The 24,581-nt window shown below is 45.9% G+C and overlaps 1 protein-coding gene across 1 annotated transcript in view; it reads right to left on the minus strand.

Annotated features, from left to right (window-relative positions):
- The window catches only part of LOC310824188 (histone-lysine N-methyltransferase 2A-like), a gene marked incomplete at its 5' end in the record, with an annotated part of 125,568 nt that extends 100,987 nt beyond the window's left edge, over window positions 1-24,581 (minus strand). Inside the window, 3 exon segments of the mRNA XM_083696998.1 lie at window positions 285-2,247; window positions 2,464-2,536; window positions 24,336-24,581. Coding sequence (XP_083553124.1) covers window positions 285-2,247; window positions 2,464-2,536; window positions 24,336-24,581 — 2,282 coding nt within the window.

Consider the following 24,581-nt stretch of genomic DNA (forward strand, 5'->3'; position numbering starts at 1 on the left):
GGAGCGGACAAAATAAAGAAAAGAAAACGTTTCAAAATGTGTAACATTCATAACAAACACAACATTATTACATTAATGTTAGTCTGGCTCACAGGAAAATATATATATAGTGATTCATCATGAGTGTTCCCCCCATTGACTTCCACATAATCTAGTTAACCATTATGACATCTCCATTTTTTTCACACAAAACTTGGGAGTGCTGTGTTATGTTTTAAACTAAATTCACAAAATAAATCTAAATCAGTAAAAATCATTCTATTCTTCATGTCCAGTCAACTGACCTGCGTTTGTCCAGGAGACTAGAGTGCACTGAGGGTCCAGAGAGGAAGTGGGGGGGCAGGATCCAGGGGGACTGGGAGTGGTGCTCACTGTTTGAGGCAGACTGGGAGGGCTGTGGGGGGGTGAGGAGAGGGGGTGGCGGGGGGGAGGAGGACAAGGAGGCTGTAGAAGAGGCTTGTTGAGACCCAACGAGGGAGGAAGAGGACAGGAGAACTCCCGTGGCGGGGCTGATGATGGCCTTCTTCCCCCCAGTAGTGAGGCTGCCCCTCTCCCGTACCCCCAGACTGCCCCTGCCCACCCCCTGACCTCTGCGCCCCCGCCGACCCCTCTCCTCCAGCAACACGCGCTCTGGCGGTGGGGAGGGGGGCCGCGAGGTCCTGGAGGTGTGGAGCAGGCTGGTGTCTCTCTCTCCCTGGGAGGACGGCGAGCAGTCATGGTCATCATGGTCAGGAGGCTCGTCCTGCTCAGACAGGGCCTGCGTGGCCTCTGAAGCCTGGGAGTCACATGAGGAGTCGTCCAGGCTGGGGCTGCTGGAGCGGGACGACTCTCCCGAGGACAGCTGGGAGGAGTGCTGGGACACAGCGCTGGAGCCGCATGACGCCGTGCTGCTGCTGAAGCGACCGCCGTTACTGGTCGTGCTGTTGTTGAGGAGGCCGGTCGCCATAGCAGTGGCACTGAGGGGTGTGGGGGTGGGGGGAGGGAGGGCGTCGACTGGAGCGGGGGTCCCGATCGTGGCAGGTGTTGACACCAGCATGGGGGAGGGGGTGGAGGTGGGCTGGTGGGGTGGCGCCACCACAGCAGACGGCACAGGCTCTAATCTGGCCACCTTCATGTGTGGATGGGGAGCTCCGAAGCTGCCCTCGTCCTCGATGAAGCGCTTGGGGGTTTTGATGATGCGCAGAGAGACTGTGCTGACCACGGGCATGATGAACTGTCTGATGTTCTTCAGCTGGGTTCTCCTCCTCCTCCTGATGCCTGACTCCATGGCACCCGCCCCGGGGCCTCTGATAGCCACCGCCTCCTTCTCCAGCAGCTTCTTCTTCTTCTGCGCCCCTTTCTTGGCGCGTTGCAGCAACTGTTTGGCGATGGCGGCGTCAGTGCGTTTGGAGGGAGGGACTATCCTGACAGGTTTGATGTGGCGGGGGCTCTGCCTCAGTCCCAGCGGCCGGGCTAGCTTGGAGGGAGACGGGGATGCTGAGGGGCTAGAAAGCTGGGAGCTGTGGAGGTCAGAGCTGGAGGCATCATCTGACAGCCTGGCCTGGGGGGTGTGGGAGTCTGTGTCTCTGTCCCTGCGGACCCTGAAGGCCCTTTGTTTCCCAGCCCCTGCCTCGGCCAGGCCAGCCTCTGATCCGGAGGAGGAGGAGGCCAAGGCCGCAGCAGCGGCGGCTGCCTCGGCTTTGAGGCGCTCGACAGAGGGGGGTCGTCCTCGTCTGCGGCGGGGCACACCGGGGACCAGAACGACCTTCCTAGCAATGGGCTTGAGCCGCAACTTGAGAGGGCTGAGCTTCACCTCCCTCAGCCTCTTCAGCTTGGTCACCTTGGAGTCCCGACGGCCCACTTTAGAAGGCGTGACCTTGGTGTCCTGCGTCTGTACGGACCCCAGCGGAGTCCTCTTGGTGGCCTTCCTGTCCCTCTCCTCCTCTGCCGTGTCCTTGCAGTGGTGTGGAGCGGCGGAGCCGTGCTCCAACCCTGCAGGCCTGCTGTCCTCTCCTGCTGCATGGCTGCCGACCTGCCAGCCCCTCTGGCTGCCCAAGGCAGGGGGTCGGCCTCTCCTCTTCTCTCCAGAGCTAGGCGGTCTGCCAGGTAACCGTTTCACCTTCTCCCCTGACTGCGGCTCTAAGCCCTCTGGTTTGCCCCGGGCGGGTGAGGCAGGCAACAGGGGAGGGGCGACCCCTGCCGATGCTCTTTGTGCAGTCAGGGCCCGCGGGGGCCGGCCTCTGGGCTTCTTCTCCTGAATGGAAGTTACTGTCAAAACACAAAACGGGGGGGGGGGGGGGGGGTCTCAATCGGTTGGCCAACTTCAATACACAGTCTACCTGCTCTTAGTAACTAGGTCTATACAGTAACTACAATAACATAGCAGAACTGTTTGGCCAACTAACACAGTTTGAGAACGGTAGGCCAACTTCCATATAGTCTCTCAATATACTGATGGTGAATATTTATAAATCACTTGTTCACCTGCTGATGTCCTTGAGGGACTGTGTATTCTTCTGTGTTCACTGACTGTTCCAAAACCTCCAAATGCTTCTTCCTAGAGAGGGAGAAAAAGAAACAGGTTAAATATGTTCCTAAATCAAACAACATTCATCTTGATTCATTAACATGTTTCTAAGGCCTATTTAATTTTACGGAAATGCAAGGTGCGACGATCCTAGGTAGATTAGATGCATTTACTAGACACTACATAACTGACTCTACACCCCATAACCCCAGAGGTCAGTGTTATGCAGACATCCCGTCAGGTGTTCTTCCTGTTGGAATTATATAAAAGAGTGGGGCGTGGCCCGCGCTCGCTTTCTACCATGTCTCGACCAAGTCTCTCCGATGGGTTCTCTAGTTTGACCTGGAGACCATTAAGGATTGTTTAGACATTGAAAGACTCGACATGTGGGACACAAGTCCCTTCACTAGTTGTGTTAGGTATATAGTTTACCACCTTTCATTTTAAATAACACCTGAACAAAAACAACAACACTGGAGCTGGCCGACCCAAAGAGGACCTGCGCTACAGGGCTGAGAACAGAGGTTGAAGGACTCAGTAGAGCACGTCACTCTGGGGCTTGACGGACACGCACATTTCCCTTCCATGTTAATACTGCATTCATGCAATCAGGTTGCAAATGATAGCCGAGTAAACTAGCATTCACACAGCCAAGTTGCGAATGCTGTGGCCCGGGGTGGTCCAGTAGTCTGGCACCACGGCCTACAGTGCACACATACAGTGGGGGAAATAATTATTTGATCCCCTGCTGATTTTGTTAGTTTGCCCGATTACAAAGAAATGAGCGGTCTATAATGTTTATGGTACTTTTATTTTAACAAGTAGAGACAGAATATCAACAAAGAAGTCCAGAAAAAACACATTATATAAAGTTATAAATTCATTTGCATTTGATCGAAGGAAATAAGTATTTGATCCCCTACAAACCAGCAAGAATTCTGGCTCATACAGACCGGTTATATGCCCATGAGGCACACAGATTAGTCCTGTCACTTTAAGAAAGTACTCCTAATCTCTGCTTGTTATGGGTATAAAAGACACCTGTCAATAGAATCAATCTATTCCATTCCAACCTCTCTACCACCATGGGCAAGACCAAAAAACATTCAAAGAACATCAGGGTAAGAGTTGTAGACCTGCACAAGGCTGGAATGGGCTACAAGACCATCAGCAAGAAGCTTGGTGAGAAGGAGACAACTGTTGGTGCAATTATTAGAAAATGGAAGAAATACAAAATAACCATCAATCGCCCTCGGCCTGGAGCTCCATGCAAGATCTCGCCTCGTGGGGTAAGGATGATCATGAGAAGGGTGAGGGATCAGCCCAGAACTACACGGGAGGAGCTTGGTAATGATCTCAAGGCAGCTGGGACCACAGTCACCAAGAAAACCATTGGTAACACACTACACCGTAACGGATTGAAATCCTGCAGTGCCCGCAAGGTCCCCCTGCTCAAGAAGGCACATGTACAGGCCCATCTGAAGTTTGCCAATGAACACTTAAATGATTCAGAGAAGGCTTCGGAGAAGGTAATGTGGTCAGATGAGACCAAAATTGAACTCTTTGGCATAAATTCGACTCGTCGTGTTTGGAGGGAGAGAAATGCTGAATGCTACAATCCCAAGAACACCATCCCCACCGTCAAACACGGAGGTGGAAACATTATGCTTTGGGGTTGTTTCTCTGCTAAGGGTACAGGACGACTTCACTGCATTGAGGGGCCAATGGACGGGGCCATGTACCGTAAGATCTTGGACGAGAATCTCCTTCCCTCAGCCAGAGCACTGAGGATGGGTCGTGGATGGGTCTTCCAGCATGACAATGACCCAAAACATACGGCCAAGGCAACAAAGGAGTGGCTCAAGAAGAAGCACACTAAGGTCATGGAGTGGCCTAGCTAGTCTCCAGACCTTAATCCTATAGAAAATTTGTGGAGGGAGCTGAAGCTTCGAGTTGCCAAGCAAAAACCTTGAAACCTTCAGGATTTGGAGAGGATCTGTAAAGAGGAGTGGACCAAAATCCCTCCTGAGATGTGTGCAAACCTGGTGACCAACTATAAGAAACGTCTGACTTCTGTGCTTGCCAGCAAGGGTTTCTCCACCAAGTACTAAGTCATGTTTTGCTTGGGGATCAAATACTTATTTCCTTCGATCAAATGTAAATGAATTTATAACTTTATATAATGTGTTTTTTCTGGACTTCTTTGTTGATATTCTGTCTCTATTTGTTAAACTAAAAGTACCATAAAAATTATAGACCGCTCATTTCTTTGTAATCGGGCAAACTAACAAAATCAGCAGGGGATCAAATAATTATTTCCCCCACTGTATGCCCATGTCGGCATTGGTTCAAATCCGGCCCATGCCCTGGTGATATTATGGTAAATTTAAAGACAATATAAGGGTTGTGATCCCACACCTAGGGGAAAAGGTCACAAGGACACCAGATGGTCCTGGAACATCTCAGAGAGGTGAGATCAGATAGGTGGGGGCTGACTAGAGAGTATGGATGCTTTGAAGTAGAATGGTACACAGCTGAATAAACATAATCAGGTGATCTAGGGACAGGATGGAGGGGTGATAAACACAGTTGTAAACAAACAAGACAAAAGGGCTTTAGAAAACAGCCTAGGCCAAAGCCCCGGGATGACGAAATGTAGTTCTTGAATATTATTGGTGTAGGTAAACAGGAAGTAGACGTTTGTTGAAAGAAGGGTGTTGACCTATGTGATGTCTATAAAAAGACAGGTAACGGAAGTGAAAAGTGTGTTCAACTTTGCAAACCTGACCCGGCTTTGTTCTCTGTGAATAAAGTCTCTGAAAGAATCAACAGCTCTGGTTAACGGTATTTTCATTTTACAATACCATTACTTAAATTCCACTACAATATACCCTCTCCTCCTTACTCTCCTGTCTTTCTCTACTGTCTCTATCCAATAAAAAATGAAAAATGTGAGTGGGACTATCACACTCCAAAAAATAACCTTTAAAGTTGCGAATGCTAGCCTAGTTAGCCTGTTTTCTCCTCGACAACAAAGTCATGGTCATTTTAGGGCCGACGGTGGGCCAGTTCGTAACACAGGACTATGAGTGAATAACAGAATTAATTGAGAACAAAACCCAGTAGGCTAAGATCTACACTTGTCATCCTGGTACTGAAGCCACAGATGTGTCCCCTTCACGAAACAGCACAATGGTTCTCAATCTCACTTTCACCTGATGACTCACACCGCTCCTCTCATTTCGTTTCCCTTCCTTTCAAGACGAGTCGTCTGAAGCTAAGGAAGGCTCAGAACCATACAGACGTTCTCAATATGAAACCACTGAACCCAGGGATGTGAGTAACAGCTCAGTCAAACCACACTCAACCCTTTTCCTGTTCTAGGTAAATACTAAGCAGGTAAAAATGTCTCACCGTCTGAAATACCTGAAAAAGACCAGGGGCAAGAATCACCAAGACCAACAATTCACTTAGGATCTTTTATAACTCAAACAGGAAAAATACTTATGGATCTATGTACAGTAGACGTATGAAAGGCAAACATATGGGAAGTTATAGTGGTTATCATGTAAAGCTGCAGGAATGTATTCACTTACATCCATAAGAGTATGAAAGTATTGTGACGCCCGCCGTGCGAATGAGGGCGCACGGGAAGGTGGAGTGGTGATAAATGGGGTGTATATCTCGCCCCGCTATGTCTCTGCTGTCGCCTCTCTCTCTCTATCCCTCTCTCCTTGCAAGATCGGTGGCATGCCCATATATGGAGTTCCGCCGGCCAGGGTGAGTTCAGCAGGGGAACGCAATCAGCGGAGCACAGCTGAACCAGATCAGCGCGAGTGGAGGCCGCAGAAAAGGAGGACTCAGACCAACAATTGGAGGAAGTACTTCGGTGGAAGAAGGTGGTAGTAGGTGATGAGAAAGAGAGATTTAAAAGCGCCGTGTATGACCCATTTGTGTAGGAGAAGCCCGTGGAAAGTCCGACCCCCTGACCGTCTGAGAGCCCGCCTGTGTACCGAACTTCGCCTGCCCGACTACCCTCCCGACCGCCTCACCCTGGATCGTATGACTTCCCGAGCCCGTGTACCGAACCCAGCGCTTGACCACCGACGACGGATTGACAGCCCAGCGGACGCATTGACTCCCGATTCTCCCTTCCCCTATCACCTCCCTTCTCCCCTCCCCGACTCCCAAATAAAGTTAATTAATTTGGATCCTGGTGCGGAACTCATGTCTTTTACTGTGTTTGGTTCAGTGACACTCCCTCACGCCCCGGAGGGTGTCACAGTATTTTCCAGGAAGTGGTGAGTGTCCAATCAGGACGACCTGCAAACAGGTAGCCGTGGCAGCAGTGGTTGCTAGGCTGCCTGACATCAATAGTAATGTCACACACAGGTCATGTGCTGTGAGGGGCTGATTCTGTGAAATAGACGACCAAGCATGTGTGTGTGTGTGTGTGTGTGGTCCCTCAGACTACTCATCCTATATACAGTGCCCTCCATAAGTATTGGAAAGAGGAAGCATTTTGTCTTCTTTTATCTCTATACTCCAACAGTTTGGATTTGAAATCATTACATTACATTTACATTTTAGACATTTAGCAGACGCCTTGATCCAAAGCGACTTACAACAAATACATTTGTCTAAGTAAGTGAATCATCTATACATCAGTCATTATAAGATAAACAAATATATGCTTAGACCAGGGGCTATTAGCAGTCACAATGATAGAAGAAGGAAGAATTACTTCTTTTTTTTAACGTTTATTTACAGTAGAGAAACTGTACAGGGGGGGTAGTGGGGATGAAGAGGTCTTTAGGAGGGACAGTCAAGATGTAGCCTGAAGAGATGGGTCTTCAATCTACGGCGGAAGATAGGTAGTGACTCTGCAGTCCTGACAGCAGTGGGAAGCTCGTTCCACCAGCGGGGTGCCAGGACAGTGAAAAGGCGTGAAATTGCATAGCGCGAAATTACCGAGCCAAGAGGGAGAACAGTAAGAGCCCTAGGACGGAGCCCTGGGTGACCCCAGTGGAGAGGACAGCGATCCTCTCCACGTCACCTGGTAGGATGCAAACCAGGAGAGTGCAGAGCCAGAGAGTGCCCAGCCTTAAAGCCGTTTGGTGAGGGTCAAGGAGGTTGTTCTGAAGGAGATAGTGAGACAGTTGGTTAGAGACAGCATGTTCAAGGGTTTTAGATAAGAAGGAGAGAAGGGTCTGTAGTTATGGACAGCAGACGGGTCAAGAGTTGGTTTCTTCAGAAGAGGCTTGACTCTGGCTGTCGTAAAGGCAAAGGAACGGAAGGAGGTTTTTGGAAATGGATTGGAGAAAGGGGGAGGGGATAGGATCGAGAGGGCAGGTGGTTGCCCGCTTGGATGTGACCAGTTTTAGAATATCATCAGGGGAGAGGGTGGAGAAATCTGATAAACCAGAGACTGGGTGTTGCACAGTGGGTTTGGGAGGAGAGGTAGCATTGTTGGTGAGAGGTAGAGAGAAAGAGCTGCAAATGTCATCAACCTTCTTTTCAAAGTAGGTGACAAAGTCATCAGCAGACAGGGAGGAGGTGGGTTGAGGGGTGTAATTGTTGTGAGAAATCAAACAATTACTATGAGGTTAAAGTAAAGATTCTCAGCTTTAATTCAGGGTTTTTATTTTTTCAGATTGGTTTCACCATTTAGAAATGTCAACCCTTTTTATACATAGTCCACCTATTTCCAAAAGTATTGGAAAATTGGTTTGACAGGTGTTTCTGGTTAGTCAGGTGTGTTCTGTCACATAATTTGTTCAGGCATAAGAGAGCTGTTAATGTCTAGAACTGATTCTAGGCTTTGCCATTATGAGACTGAAATATCAGAAAAATCGATCAGAAACGTAGCCTTACCAAAATCAAGTTTGGAGAAAAAAGGATCTGCCCAAGACTTACAGCATACCACCTCATCTGTGAAACATGGTGGAGGGGGTGCTATGGTTTGGCATATACAGTGCATTCAGAAAGTATTCAGACCCCTTCCACATTTTGTTATGTTACAGCCTTATTCTAAAATGGATTAAATATTATTATTTTTTTCCCTCATCAATCTACACACAATACCTCATCATGACAAAGCAAAAACTGTTTTTTAGAAATTGTTGCTAATTTATTAAAAATAAAAAACTGAAATATCACATTTACAAAAGTATTCAGACCCTTTGCTATTGCTAGCTCAGGTGCATCCTGTTTCCATTGATCATCCTTGAGATGTATCTACGACTTGATGTGAGTCCACCTGTGGTAAATTCAATGGACAAGATTTGGAATGGCACACACCTGTCTATATAAGGTCCCACAGTTGACAGTGCATGTCAGAGCAAAAACCAGGCCATGAGGTCGAAGGAATTGTCCGTAGACCTCCAAGACAGGATTGTGTCGAGGCACAGATCTGGGGAAGGGTAGAAAAACATTTCTGCAGTATTGAAGGTCCCCAAGAACACAGTAGCTTCCATCATTCTTAAATGGAAGAAGTCTGGAACCAGCAAGACTCTTTCTAGCACTGGCCACCATCAGGGAGGTGACCAAGAACCCAATGGTCACTCTGACAGAGCTCCAGAGTTCCTCTGTGGAGATGGGAGAACCTTCCTGAAGGACAACCACTCCTCAGTAAAAAGCACGACAGCCCGCTTGGAGTTTGCCAAAAGGCACCTAAAGGACTCTCAGACCATGAGAAACAAGATTCTCTGGTCTGATGAAACCAAGATTGAACTCTTTGGCCTGAATGCCAAGCGTCACATCTGGAGGAAACCAGGAATCGCTCATCACCTGGCAAATACCATCCCTACGGTGAAGCATGATGGTGGCAGCATCATGCTATGGGGATGTTTTTCAGCGGCAGGGACTGGGAGACTAGTCAGGATCGAGGGAAAGATGAACAGAGCAAAGTACAGAGAGATCCTTGATGAAAACCTGCTCCAGAGCGCTCAGGACCTTAGACTGGGACGAAGGTTCACCTTCCAACAGGACAACGACCCAAAGCACACAGCCAAGACAACACAGGAGTGGCTTCGGGACAAGTCTCTGAATGTCCTCGAGTGGCCCAGCCAGAACCTGGACTTGAACCCGATCAAACATCAGAGACCTGAAAATAGCTGTGCACCGACGCTCCCCATCCAACCTGACAGAGCTTGAGAGGATCTGCAGAGAAGAATGGGAGAAACTCCCCAAATGCAGGTGTGCCAAGCTTGTAGCGTCATACCCAAGAAGACTTGAGGCTGTAATCGCTGCCAAAGGTGCTTCAACAAAGTACTGAGTAAAGGGTTTGAATACTGATATTTACATTTTTAGGGTTAGGGTTAGGGTTAGGAACAATTAGCAACAATTTCTAAAAACCTGTTTTCGCTTTGTCATTATGGGGTATTGTGTGTAGATTGATGAGGAAAAAAATGAATTTAAATCAATTTTAGAATAAGGCTGAAACAATATTATGCGGAAAAAGTGAAGGGGTCTGAATACTATACACTCACTGAGTACTTTATTAGGAACACCTGTACACCTTCTCATAGTGGAGGTGGGGATGTTTTCTTGGCACACTTTGGGCCCGTTAAAACCAATCAATCATCACTTGAATGCCACAGCCTATTTGAGTATTGTTGCTGACCATGTGCATCCCTTCATGGCCACAATTTACCCATCTTCTAATGGCTACTTCCAGCATGATAATGCACCATGTCACAAAGCAAAAGTCGTCTCAAACTGGTTTCATGAACATGACACTGAGTTCAGTGTTCTTCAGTGGCCTTCCCAGCCACCGGATCTGAATCCAATAGAACACCTTTGGAATAGAACGGGAGATTCACAGCTTGAAAGTGCATCTGAAAAATCTGCAGGAATTGCGTGATGCAATTATGTCATCATGGACCGGAATCTCAAAGGAATGTTTCCAACATCTTGTGGAATCAATGCCACAAAGAATTGAGGCTGTTTTGAGAGCAAAGGCAGGCCCTACCCAGTATTAGTATAGTGTTCCTAATAAAGTGTTCGGTGAGTGTATAGCTGCCACTACACTGTGTATATAAACTTGAATGCTTATTGGATTTAATCATTTTCAGGTGATATGCATTTGTCTAATGAGGGAGTGTGTGGCCTAAAGTGATTAACACCTTATATTAAGGTGTGCATAATTATTAGGCATCTTCATTACCTCAGGTAAAATGGGCAAAAAAAGAGACTTAACTGACACTGAAAAGTCACAAATTGTAAAATGCCTTTCAGACGGATGCAACACACTTGGACAATGCATGGCATGACCACCGGACAATGAAACGTTTTGTTGCGAATATTCAACAGGGTCGCAGAAAATGCATGGAGAAGAAAAGGCGCAAATTAACTCCAAAAGACTTGAGAAGAATTAAACATGAAGCTACCAGGAACCCATTATCCTCCAGTGCCACCATATTCCAGAACTGCAACCTACCTGGAGTGTCCAGAAGTACAAGGTGTCAAGTGCTCAGAGACATGGCCAAGCGAAAGAAGGCTGAAACACGACCACCACTGAATAAGATTCACAAGTTGAAGCGTCAAGATTGGGCCAAGAAATACCTGAAGACAGATTTTTCAAAGGTTTTATGGACAGATGAAATGAGAGTGACTCTTGATGGACCAGGTGGATGGGCCTGTGGCTGGATCACTAATGGACACAGGGCACCACTTCGAGTCAGGCACCAGCAAGGTGGAGGAGGGGTACTGGTATGGGCTGCTATCATAAAGGATGAGCTAGTTGGACCTTTTCGGGTTGAAGATGGACTGAAAATCAACTCCCAAACCTACTGCCAGTTTCTGGAAGATACTTTCTTCAAGCAGTGGTACAGGAAGAAGTCAGCAGCATTCAAGAAGGCCATGATCTTTATGCAGGACAATGCTCCATCACATGTATCCAAGTACTCCACTGCTTGGCTAGCCAGCAAAGGCCTCAAAGACGACCGAATAATGACCTGGCCCCCTTCCTCACCTGACTTAAATCCTATTGAGAACTTGTGGGCCCTTCTCAAACGTCAGATTTACAGTGAGGGAAGACAATACACCTCTTTGAACGGCATTTGGGAGGCTGTGGTTGCTGCTTCAGCGAATGTTGATCGTGAACAGATCAAGAAACTGACAGACTCCATGGATGGAAGGCTCATGGCAGTTATTGAAAAGAAGGGTGGCTATATTGGTCACTGAATATTTTTGAAAGGCCAAAAATGTTATTTAATTGTCATTTTGTGTTAGTTATTTGTTACACTTACTCTAATAAAATTTAGAATAAAGTGAGTTTGAAAAAAAATATTTTTGTAATTTAGTTGCCTAATAGTTCTGCACACTAATAGTTGCCTAATAATTCTGCACACTTATATATTCCCCTGAGAAAGACAAAACTCACTTTTTCTTTCTTAAACATTCAGGTTTGCGGTTCAATAACATTTTGGATTGACTGAGAGCATTGTATTTGTTCAACAATAAAATTAATCCTGAGGAATACAATTTGCCTAATAATTGTGGAGGCAGTGTAGAACTGGCTGACTTGTCTTAATTACATGGGCTTGCTTCAGCAAGTCCAACTATTGTTCTTCAACATACTAGGCCTAACTGCCATTGCTATGACTTTTGGTTTTGATCCCTATTAAACTTTTTAAAACATTACAAACTTGAAAGTGCACTTCTTAACATGGAGGTCTATAGAAACCAAAAGATGCAATTTTTTAACCATTGCCGCTCGTACACCTTTAAGCTATTAACGCCATTTCAACTGTAAAATGTGCCAATAACTCCAAATAATCAACTGTGATAAAAAGCTTTTTGATACCTATTAAGCTTTTTAAACTATTAAGCTTTGTGTCACTCCAAAACCTCTCATCCGGTTAACGTGGTGGAATGTTGATTTAGACCAGCATTCTGAGAGCCCCATTGTTACTGCAACTGTCATGGAACTTTCACAACTCTTGAATAATAATTAGGAGACCTGCAGAACACATTCTTAGAATGATTACACAACAATGCACTGTCTTTGCTACCAGTTCTACCCCACTGAAACCACTCTCAACCAACCGACTCTTGACCCACTCCACTGAACTACCCCAGGCTCATCCTGTCTGTCTGTCTGTCTATGTACACTATGTACAGTCATGAGAAAAAGTTAGGACACCCCCCAAAATATTAAGTTATTCTCTTAAAAATATGAACATATCAATATGGTATCTTCTTTCTAACAATGTCTATAGATAAAGGGGATGTAATTGAACAAAAAACTATGAAAATGTAACTTTGTAATCATTTATTTAACGAAAAATTAACAATAATGCCAATTCCTACTGAGGAAAAAGTTAGGACACCCTATGCCCTAATAGCTAGTATTGCCCCCCTTGGCTGAAATAACCTCAATTAGACGTTTCTTATAACTGTCTACAGGTCTCTGACATCAATTGGGAGAAAGTTTTTCCCACTCCTCCTTGCAGAATTCTTTCAGCTGTGTGATGTTCGAGGGGTGTCTTGCATGCACAGCCAGTTTCAAATCAATCCACAGCATCTCAATAAGATTAAGATCCGGGCTTTGACTTGACCATTCCAGAACTCTCAATTTATTTTTCTTGAGCCATTCCTTGGTAGATTTACTGAAATGTTTTGGGTCATTGTCATGTTGCATGGTCCACATCTGCTTCAGCTTCAACTTTCGAACAGATGGTCTCACATTTTCCTCAAGCACCCTCTGATACAATACAAAATTCATAGTGGATTCTATGATGGTGAGCTGACCAGGCCCTGCTGCAGAAAAGCAGCCCCAAACCATGACATTTCCACCCCCATGCTTCACAGTTGGTATGAGGTTCTTGTTCTCAAATGCTGTCTTGGTTTTGCGCCAAACATGTCTACTCTTACTGTGCCCAAATAGTTCAACTTTGGATTCATCTGTCCAAAGCACATTGTTCCAGAAGTTCTGGTCTTTCTCTAGGTGTTCTCTGGCAAACTTTAGTCTTGCCCTGATGTTTTTTTTTGACAGCAGGGGTTTCCTCCTTGCACACCTCCCATGTCATGCAAACTTGTTCAGTCTCTTTCTTATGGTGGATGCATGTACTTTGACATCAATTGTGGCAAGAGATACCTGTAGGTCTCGTGATGACATTCTGGGATTGTTGGAGACTTCTTTAAGCATCTTTCGGTCAGCTCTTATGCTGAACTTGCTTGGGCGGCCTGACCTGGCCATGTTGGTGGTGGTTTTAAATGTTCTCCACTTGTAAATTATTTTCCGGACAGTGGAATGGCCAATTTCGAATAGTTTGGAGATCTTTTTATATCCCTTCCCAGACTCATATGCATCTACAATTTTTCTTCTGAAGGCCTCAGAGAGCTCTTTTGATCTCGCCATGGTGATGCAACTCACTTCAACAATCAAGAGCAAACCAAACTAAATATCTGAGGCTTAAATAGGACAGGCTCCTCCAAAATCCTCTGTAACGATGTTCTAATCATTTGCACCTGATGTGGTGCTCTTTATTATAATTTTAGGCATTTTAAGTGGAACTAAATGTGGGGGTGTCCTAACTTTTTCCTCACAAGAAGATTGCATTTCTATTAATTACATTTTACCAATCATTTTTTAAATAATTTGTTTCAGTTGTATTTGTTTAGTTATATTACCTCAATTTTTCAATATTGTTCAAATGAATATCAAATGTCCATATGTTTGAATATGTTGAAGAAGACAAAGGTTTTCATAGGGTGTCCTAATTTTTTCTCATGACTGTATATCTATCTAGCATCTAACCTTCTATCTTTCCAACCTTATATCTATCTAACTATGGGGGGACATGCAGTGTTCGGCCTATAGAGGGAGCTACAGGACCGTGGCCAGGGTCGGAAGCGAGGCTGGGTGCGCACCTGTTGCGAATCAAGCCTCGCTAACGAAAGGGTTTAAGATGTGTGTGCCTCGGCGTTCGAGCGAGAGAAGGGCGACTGGAAAGTCGCCGAGTGTTTTGAGGAAGAAATAACTATTATTATTATTATAACTATTTTCATAATAAACGGAACATTCCCTTACCACCACACTGCGTCCGCCTATCTGTGAGCAAGGGACTTGTTACAGTGGCGCCCAACGTGCGGCACAGTGAAGGCGGAGGAAAAAGGAAATGGAGGCGTTAAGCGCGGCCATAGGAAGGATGGCCCTTGTACTGGAGCAGCAGGCCCACCTCCAGCAGGAGCACCAGGCCGCGGTGAGGGAGATGGCGACGGCAAGGGCTGAGGACCGTACCCTCCTCCTGGACCTCGTCGGGTCCATCAAAGCGGGACCAGGCCGGGTCGGCACAAGGTCCCCCCAAGGTCCACCTCCAGAAAATGGGGGAACTGGACGACCCGGAGGCGTTCCTGGCGGTGTTCGAGGGGACAGCGAGGATCTCGGGGTAGCCGGACGGCGAGTGGGCATACCATCTGCTGCCCCTCCTGTCAGGTGAGGCGCAGCTCGCTGCCCACAGCCTGCCAGCGGCCGCCCAATGGGACTACCCGTCCCTGGCCCGGGCAATTCGAGACCGCCTGTGCCTCACGCCGGAGGAACACCGTCGCCGGTTCCGGGCCCTGACGATGGAGGAGGGGAGCCGGCCCTTTGCCTACGCCCAGCGGCTGCGGGACAGCGCGCGGCGGTGGCTGGACCCAGGGAACAGCTCGGTGGAGGAGGTCGGGGACCGGGTGGTGTTGGAGCAATTCCTCACGGGGCTCCCGGCCCGGACCGCCGCCTGGGTCCAGTACCACCGGCCCCAGGATCTCGCGGCCGCCGTTACCTTGGCGGAGGACCATCTCTCCCTCCCGCCGCAGGAGCCCCGGCGCCCGGAAGGAGCCATGGTGCTGGAGGAGGAGAGACCTGCGCCCGCCCCGAGGACGAGATGGCAGGGGCAGGCATGTCGAGAACCAGCCCTGGCCCCACAGGAAGCACCCCGAGCGACAGGGGGGGTGTGTTGGCAATGCGGACGGCCGGACCATGTACAGGCGGAGTGCCCAGTGAGGGAGGTGGGGCAGGTCGTCCGCATCGGCGACATACCGGGCCCTCCCCCCGGACTAGGAGCGGCGTATCGTGTTCCGGTAAGGATACAACATGATACACACCAGGCGTTCTTGGATTCGGGCTGCATGCAGTCCATGATCCAGGAGCGCCTGGTTCGACCGGGGGCATTGTTAAAGGCATCGAGGGTGTTGGTGAAGTGTGTGCATGGGGACATTCACGAATATCCTGTGGTCGCGATCGAGATTCATTTTGAAGGGAAAAAGCATAGTGTACAGCGGCGCCTCGCGACACTGCCGAGGAGCCGGAGCCGGCGGGGGGGTCTCAACCCGAGATTTCCCCGCCGAACTATCCGCTGCTAGGTGACTTCCCAATCGAGCAGTCTCGTGACGAGACCCTACGATCGGCCTATGACCAAGTGATAGCGATTGATGATACTTTGGTACGGCCAGACACAGTACGCGCCCACCCCTATTTCGCGATTATCAGCGACAGGTTGTACCGAGTAAGTCGTGACTCACATAGCCAGGAGGAAGTAACCCAGTTGTTGGTTCCCCGTAGCCGCCGGGAAATGGTCAGTGTTCGGCCTGTAGAGGGAGCTACAGGACCGTGGCTAGGGTCGGAAGCGAGGCTGGGTGCGCACCTGTTGCGAATCAAGCCACGCTAACGAAAGGGTTTAAGATGTGTGTGCCTCGGCGTTCGGGCGAGAGAAGGGCGACTGGAAAGTCGCCGAGTGTTTTGAGGAGGCTGGAAAGCCAACGGAAGAAATAACTATTATTATTATTATAACTATTTTCATAATAAACGGGACATTCCCTTACCACCACACTGCGTCCGCCTATCTGTGAGCAAGGGACTTGTTCCGTTTATTATGAAAATAGTTATATATTTCCAGCCTCCTCAAAACACTCGGCGACTTTCCAGTCGCCCTTCTCTTGCTCGAACGCCGAGGCACACACATCTTAAACCCTTTCATTAGCGAGGCTTGATTCGCAACAGGTGCGCACCCAGCCTCGCTTCCGACCCTGGCCACGGTCCTGTAGCTCCCTCTACGGGCCGAACGCTGCATGTCCCCCCACACTAACCTTTTAACTTCTAGCATCATCCTTTCACCAGTCACTACTGCTTCACTCAGTATAATCCATTCTGATTAACCTCTGAATTCTATTTGTCTATTCATCCTCTCATTCATCTATCGATTCATCCATCCAACCAACCAACCATACATCTTTAACTTTATACCATAATAAGATTCTCACTTTCTTTCAACTACACAGCAAATCGATCTATTGTCCAAATCATCTTTAAACTTTTTCCACTACCAAAATAAGACATTGCAAGTCTGCAAAGTTTCTTCTGGAACTTATTTTTCTAGTTGATGTTACTGCTGCAGCAGTATTCTTAAGTATACAGAAACATCTTGTCTGCTCGAGTGTACCCTCTGGTTCCTTGTTTGTTTTTCCATCCACAAGATTCAAACTCCCACTCCTTCCTGCTGCTCTATACAATGCATTGATTACTATCAGTGCATGAATGACATGCTCCTGGCTTCAGTCTTTTCTCATAGGTTATTGAGGAGTGTTAGAATTGTCCCATGATTTCTGGATTCTATTTTCAAGTATTCTATGTGCTCCTCACCTCTGGCCTAGTAACAACCTAAGGACCTGTGGCCTCCAAGGCCAAATCCCATGGGTAGTTTATATACTTTCTCTGGTATAACCTGCTAGCCTGAAACATAATTTCTTGGTAACATTGAATAAAGTACCCTCTCCAAAAGACATCAACCTTCAGATCTCTTTATTTCATCTCATTGCAAACCCACCCTACAAATACACTGAGATATCTCAGCCTCTGAACGAACTGCTAAAAGGTCAACCAGAGTCCAAGACTCCAATTCAACTGAACGAAGAACAAAGACAGTCATTCCAGAAAAAGCAGCACTGAGCACTGCTCCAGCTCTTGGAATACCAGACAATGGACAGCTCTTCATGTTGTATGTGTCAGAGAGAGACGGATACATGACCGCCGTCCTCACACAAGAACACAGAGATCGACGACGACTTGTGGGGTACTATTCAGCCAAGTTGGATGCTGTGGCCTTAGGCTTTGCCTGCCTTCAAGCCCTACAAGCAACATACCTTGCTGTGGGACTGGTGTCCAGCATCACTCTTGACCAAAAGTTGATTGTCTTGTGCCCACATGCAGTCCACGTCCTGCTGACCATGAACAGAGCAGCTCAAGTCACTGTGTCACGATGGAGCAAGTGGTCTACGGTCTTGGAAGCGCCCAATATCTCCATCAAGAGGGGAACCCTATCCAACCCTGCCACAATGATATCTCCACCTGAAACAGACGATATCCTGGAGTACGACTGTCAAGACCTGGTCATGGACAAGGCGGATGAAGGAATGTTTAAATCCACACCCTGAGGCAACCCTGACATGATACTGTTTACCAATGAGTCCTCCATGGTGGAAGACGGAGTGTGGAAGCCTGGATGGCCTGGATGGGCTCTGTGCCCTGGGACCTCGGCATAGCAAGCGGAACTGCAGGCCCTCACTGAAGCATGCAATCTAGCACAAGGGAAAACCACAAACATCTACGCAGATTCAAGATATGCCTTCAGTGTGATTCATAACTTTGGCGTGACTCATGAGTCCTGAATCAAGGATTCCTCAATGCATTAGGAGCGCCAGTCGAGGATGGAGAGATGGTCCACAATCTACTGGTGGTCCTACAGAAACCTGAGCAAGTGTCCATCAAGACTAAAGCTCACACAAAAGCTGACACAAAAGCTGTCACAGGAGAAAGCAAAGGCAACGGCCTAGCTCATAGTGCTGCAAAGGCGGCAGCAAAACAAACTCCAACTCCAGTAGTGTACACCATCGATACGCTGAAACACATCCAACAGATGCAGGACACTGCAGAGAAGGGGGAAATATGGTCCTGGATGGAATCAGGAGCCAAACTGGGCACAGATGCAGTGTGGTGGTATGGTCAAAGCACTGTGGGCCCTCGGAAGCTATGACCCTATCTGGCTACTCATCAGAACAGACAAAATGGTTCACCGCTATACCAACCAGTGGTGGAACCCAGCTTTCAGGAAAGAGGCAGAAAGAGTTGTATCTCAGTGCCCTACCTGTCAGAAAAACAACAACCAAGGAAGAGTTAAGGTGCAACAGCGCACGACTCCAGCACCCTCAGGATCTTTTTGACACCTCCAGATGGACTACATCACACTCCTGAAGTATGGGGGGCATCAAGATGTGTTGGTGGTCGTTCTCTCGATGGGTGGAGTCCTTCCCTACCAAAAAGCGAACTGCTTTACATACAGCCAAAGTGCTAGTCAAACAAATCCTTCCACGATGGGGTCTACCAGAACAAATAATAATAATAATAATAATAATAATAAATGTATTTATAGAGCACATTTCCGTACAGAGACTGCAGCCCCAAGTGCTGTACATAAAAATCAAGTAAAAAAGAAACAATAACACAATAGAAGAAAAATAGGAAAACAATCAATAAACAGCAGTAGCCTACATGTTAAAAAGATACAAACAATGGTAATAGATAATTAAAGCACTATGCATGTAAAACCCAAGCAAAGCAGACCAATAGTGAAATAGAAAGAAAAAAACAATAGTACATGCTAGGATAGTACAAATAATGGGAATAGATAATAAAATTCTATTCTATTTGATTCATTGATTTGTATCGCCCTTCATCACTGTTATAGTCTAAAACGGTTTCATAATGCCCCTATATGAAAGACAATAAGTGTTGGTACACAACACCCCCCAACCTGAGACCCTCACAGAGAACAAGGAAAAACTCCCACATAAAACCTTACAGGAAAATAAAAAAATGGAAGAAACCTTGGGAGGGGCTACTCAGAGAGGGACGGTCAGGCGTGCAATAGATGTCGAGTTTGGGTAGGCAGAAAGTACAAAATACAAATTGTCATGATGAGTGTGGGACATCCCGATCTCATGTGACGTCACATAGACTCTGACCAAGGCTCTCACTTCACTGGAAGAGTCTGTGAAGAAGTCAGCAGGATGATGATGGAAGTTAAGTGGTCACTCCACTGTCCCCATCACCCTCAATCATCTGGGCAGGTGGAACGAATTAATCGAAGTCTTAAAGCGAGACTCACCAAAATGCATCAGGAAGGGGTGCCTTGGCCAGAGGCCCTGTCTGCAGTACTGTGCAGTATTAGAGCAACACATAATAATACCACAGGACTGAGTCCCTTCAAAGTCATCACAGGCAGACCAATGTCACTACCCGGTACTTTTGATCTGAGACGAGCAGACATGCTTCTCGATTATTGTTTAGCTCTTGGCAAAGCCACTAAGGCAGCTGAACAGCAGGTGCATGATCGTGGGTAGAGCCTCCTGAGGGGGGACACACTATCGTGTCAGGTCAATGGGTTATGATACACAAACCATAAAAAGTTGCGTTAGAAGCTAGATGGGATGGTCCCTATCAGGTTGTTGATAACCAACAGAGCAGTTAAAGTAGAGGGGAAATCAAAATGGATACACGCCAGTCACTGTAAACTTGTTGATCATACTGGGGTGGATCAAGCCTTGGGGCTACAGAACCATGAGCAATAGGCTATGGGGGCCTACTCCGGGTGAAGACGATGTTAATGGGGAATCGTTCATTTGATGTCACATTACATCCATGCTGGTCTACCTCAGATAAGGGCAACACCTTAAAAAGAACCTAGTTACTGCTGTTCCTTTTTATCTGTCTTTCAGGTGGAGTTGTCCAAATCAGGGTGAGCTGTGAGCTGCACCAATTCCAACTGACATCACTCCTGGAACTTCAATGTTACCGTGTCACCTATCAAATGTGCTTCAGAGACAACTTGATAGATCAGTGAAAAACACATTTTATGGAAAGCTGTCATGTTTAAGAATACACAGTATGACAACAGTGTAGACTGAGAGTCATCAAGACTGAGACGACTCATGCTTGGTCAGAGCTTAGTATGCCTTCAAGTTTGAGAACCCTGGTATTTGTTAGAAGTATCAGTGATTCATTTTGATATGACATGGCTTGCTTCTGTATTTTCTTATTTTTGATTATTGTACTGCTTTCCCACTGAAGAATAATCAACTGTTGTAACTTTTCTAGCTGTATAGCTGAAGTAGCCTTCACCCCTCCCTGGGTTTAATGGTATTAAGTTCCAGAATCTGATGGTGATTCTGTAAGAGGATGTTAAGTAAATGAAGGAATGTAATCACTTTTTATTCTGGCTGCTTTTTATACTTCTTGTTTTTATTCTTTTATACTTTTTATGCTTTGATGTCTTTATTGTTCATTTTGGTAATTCTTGAAAAATAACTCTGTGGTAAGGATAGTGAATGAAGGGCTTCATGAATCTCTCTCTTCCCACACACACACACACAGACGAGAATCATAGTATTCACTGCTAAGAAGATCGATATTAAAAACCCTAAATCAATCAAAGGTTTGAGCATGGACAAAGTCTCCTGGTCTTATCCTGCTCATGGTAGCAAATCAGCCCAGACACTCCCCCTCAGTCTAGACCTCATTCTGAATAATTTCTAAGCAGCAGAATCAAGAGTCTTCTCTGGCCACAGGTTTCACTGTCTGACTTACTATGGATACTTTGCTCTCATCTCTTCCTGGAATTTCAATTGGCGATGGGATCATCCAATACATGTCCTTCTGATGTCATGTTCCTGTTAAAAGGCCACTGAGGAATTCCGGACGGTTTGCCCTGAGCAATGATGACTAATGGTCACAATAACAAAACAAAATAGCAGACTTTAATACAAAATTCAGTTTAGGCTACTTTAATCACAACCATATATAACTCAACAATGATGGTAGAGGATATGTAAACAGGATAGAATCGGGAATCAGTCAGCATATTCCCAATGATTATTGTAGTCATGTCCTGCAATGAAGAACACTTAAGGGACACGAGAAGGTAAATGCCCAGTGGTACTAATCTGTAAAAACATGCAATCTAATGTTGAGACGACCAAAACATTATTGTGCATTTTTATCGAAGGCAGTCTTTATTTAGTTACTTTGTAGTAAACAGCAGAAATAGTTGAGAGATATTAATAAATGATTTGATGATTTCTGATCTGATAACCCCGCCCCATGTCCTATTCGACTACAATGATAGTGATAAACACTACCATGCTCTACTCCCACTGCAATGAACGCGTGCTCATCATGAAAAAAGGAAGATGGTCGTTCGCTAAACCTAACACACCCCCAAACCACAAGGTAGCTTAAACGAGATGTGATCTCTGAATGAGAATAACCGGCACTTTCCGACAATTAGACTTCCGGTTTCGTTTTGGCAACTTCAAAATAAAAGCGCGAGGTAATAGATCACTGGAAAGTGATGGGATCACGATATTTTAATATATTTTTCATTAACGAAATATTATGTAACAGAAAGTATGTACAATTTCAAAAAAAAAAAAAAAAAAAAAAATGGTATCATTATAATGTACATGTTCATTCAAACATCAATCAAAACATGATTTTTACTACCAATCTACTGAACAACACTTCTAGTATACATATCAAGTGAGTTTTAACCATGAGGGGTGTCATACAAAGTGTTCTTGGCCTTTTACTGTGGCCCAACAGTCAAAAGTGCCACCTTGAGACTGTATAGGGAACACATAATGGACTGTACACAAATCAATTTCCAAGGCTAAACATGATTTTACTACTAATCTACTCAACAACACTTCTAGAATATGAATTAAGTGAGTTTCAACCATGAGGAGTGTTATACAGAGTGTTGTTGGTCCTTCACTGTGGCCCAACAGTTCAAAGTGCCTCATCTAGATTCAATTTTACATTTTTATAGCTGTCAAGCTATTTCTTGTTGAGGTACTGTCCAAGGTCCTGAAGACATCACGTTTGTATCCTGATTGAAGATGACAAAACAAATAATAGTATGTAACAAACGACATGTATTGAGGTGAAACAACACCTTATTACTGCATGTGTAGAACACAAAAGCTACACATTTAGTTCAAAACCAACTTCTTTGCACACCATGATTACCCTCATTACTAATGAGTCAAATTTAGCACCTGAAAATCAACTTTAGCCGTGGAAAATTATTTGTGTACAGTCCATTATGTTCCTATGCAGTGCAGCAGGCTTTTATAAGGGTCATTAGGATATTAGAAGAATTACAAACCCTTAAAAACACAAATAATACATTGAGAGGATTACATGTTTATTTCCAGGTGGTTACAGTGGTTCCTTTATCCATATTTAGTATTTCTAAATGTTTAAACAAGTTTAACGTGGGCGCTTTTATTGAGAAGAAATCCTCATTTACATCCACCTGAGCTAAGTGGGCGGAGTTCACAGAACACATATCGTTAAACGACTCGTTGTTATTGTAGCTTATTGGCAAGTGCTCTAACAGAAGCTACTCCAACGATGTAATTTGTAGCAACATCAAACATACAAGACTGACGAAATAATCTCTACAGTCTAGCTAAATTCCTCATTTTAGAAAGTGTAGCTTGCTAGCACACGTTATCTGCTATGACCACAATTCCGACATTATTTTGGTACTACGCACTGTGTGAAGAGGGGGGGAAACATGTCCACCACCCATTTTCCTATGCATCAGCAAGAGCTACCGTGCGAAGCGTGGCGTAGTATGGTCGAGGCTCAGCTAAACCCAAATATGCGAGTTCAACAATAAGTCTAAATCCATCACAACCCGGACGATCTACCCAGCATATTTATAGATTATAAATGCTTTGCTCAAAACAAAACAAACAAAAAGCGTATTTAGCTAAATAAATCTCGCTTCCACAAAAAGAACAAGTCTTAAGCACCTTTCATACATGAAACATACAACTCAACGCTTCACAATAAGCAGTAAAGCAAATTAAGATGGGATACAAATGTCATAACATTCGCATACGCACTGACAACTCGCAGCACACTAACAGCTACTGCAACACCTGAATACTTATTTCTTCATTCGCTAGCTTGAATTCTTACAAAAAAAAAATGATGTTGCTAATACGATAGGACAAGGCTCAAGCGAAGATTTGTCGGGAATTCATAAAGTAAGATGCCTCAATAATCGAGTCACAAACGTGAAGTCATGTTTCATACGCTGCTTAAGTTGACATGTTTTGTTTTCAAGCAGGACCCTCGCTCGTTTAGGGTTACGGAGGTCTCGTGCTAGTTAACACTCACTGCAAAATAACGTTTGCACTAGTTACACATGCCAAAATCTATATAACTAGCTAGCGTGTAATGTTAGCAAGTCAGTGGTGCTGACAATAAAAAAAGACAACATGCTCAGCTCTGAAGATATGTGAGTTTATGGTTAATCTGCGCTCGAGTCAGGCAGGGTTAGCTACATCAGTTTACTATTACTTGCGTATTTGAGACATTAGATTTCCAGATAATTCTCTAGCCAAACAACCAATTTCTCTATGGGCTTAATGTGTGAAGCTACCTAGTCATCAGGCTTATTCACTTATAACGCTCCCAACAGCAAGATGATGTTCTGAAATTCACTTTCTTGCTATGAGATGCATGGCTTTAACTATGATGATGGGCTCGATGCCCACCCCAGTGTAGGGGATCAAGGCCAAGCAACTAAAAAGTTAGCTTGCGACTGGACGACGACAAGTTCCGTCACTCTTCACGAACACTAGGATAGCTAGGGCCACACCAAACTACTCCAACAGTGGCTCAGGGAATGGTGTGGACCTCAGATTTCAGTCCTCTCTGTAGCTATTGGGTGCCTAGTGTTAGCTATAAACCACTATCAGGTAGTCCTCCGCTTACCTCCCCGCTGCTTGAACCACTCGACTCCCCCAAAACATCCCGAAATGTCTGCATGTTGCTACCGATAGCAGAGGAGACCTGTATTGCCGCATCAAACCCAGGTCCAAGCCCGGTCGTGTTCGGATGAATCCCGGGGGCATTGCGGAGGGAGGCAGTGACCCGGACTCGGCCCGCTCTCCTCCCGGTGCCCGAGTTGCTGCTCCCTCCGGGCCGAGCGGGGAACCGCCACCGACAGCTGTGCGCCAT

This window comes from Argentina silus (genome assembly GCF_951799395.1).
Source record: "Argentina silus genome assembly, chromosome: Y".
NCBI lineage: Eukaryota > Metazoa > Chordata > Actinopteri > Argentiniformes > Argentinidae > Argentina > Argentina silus.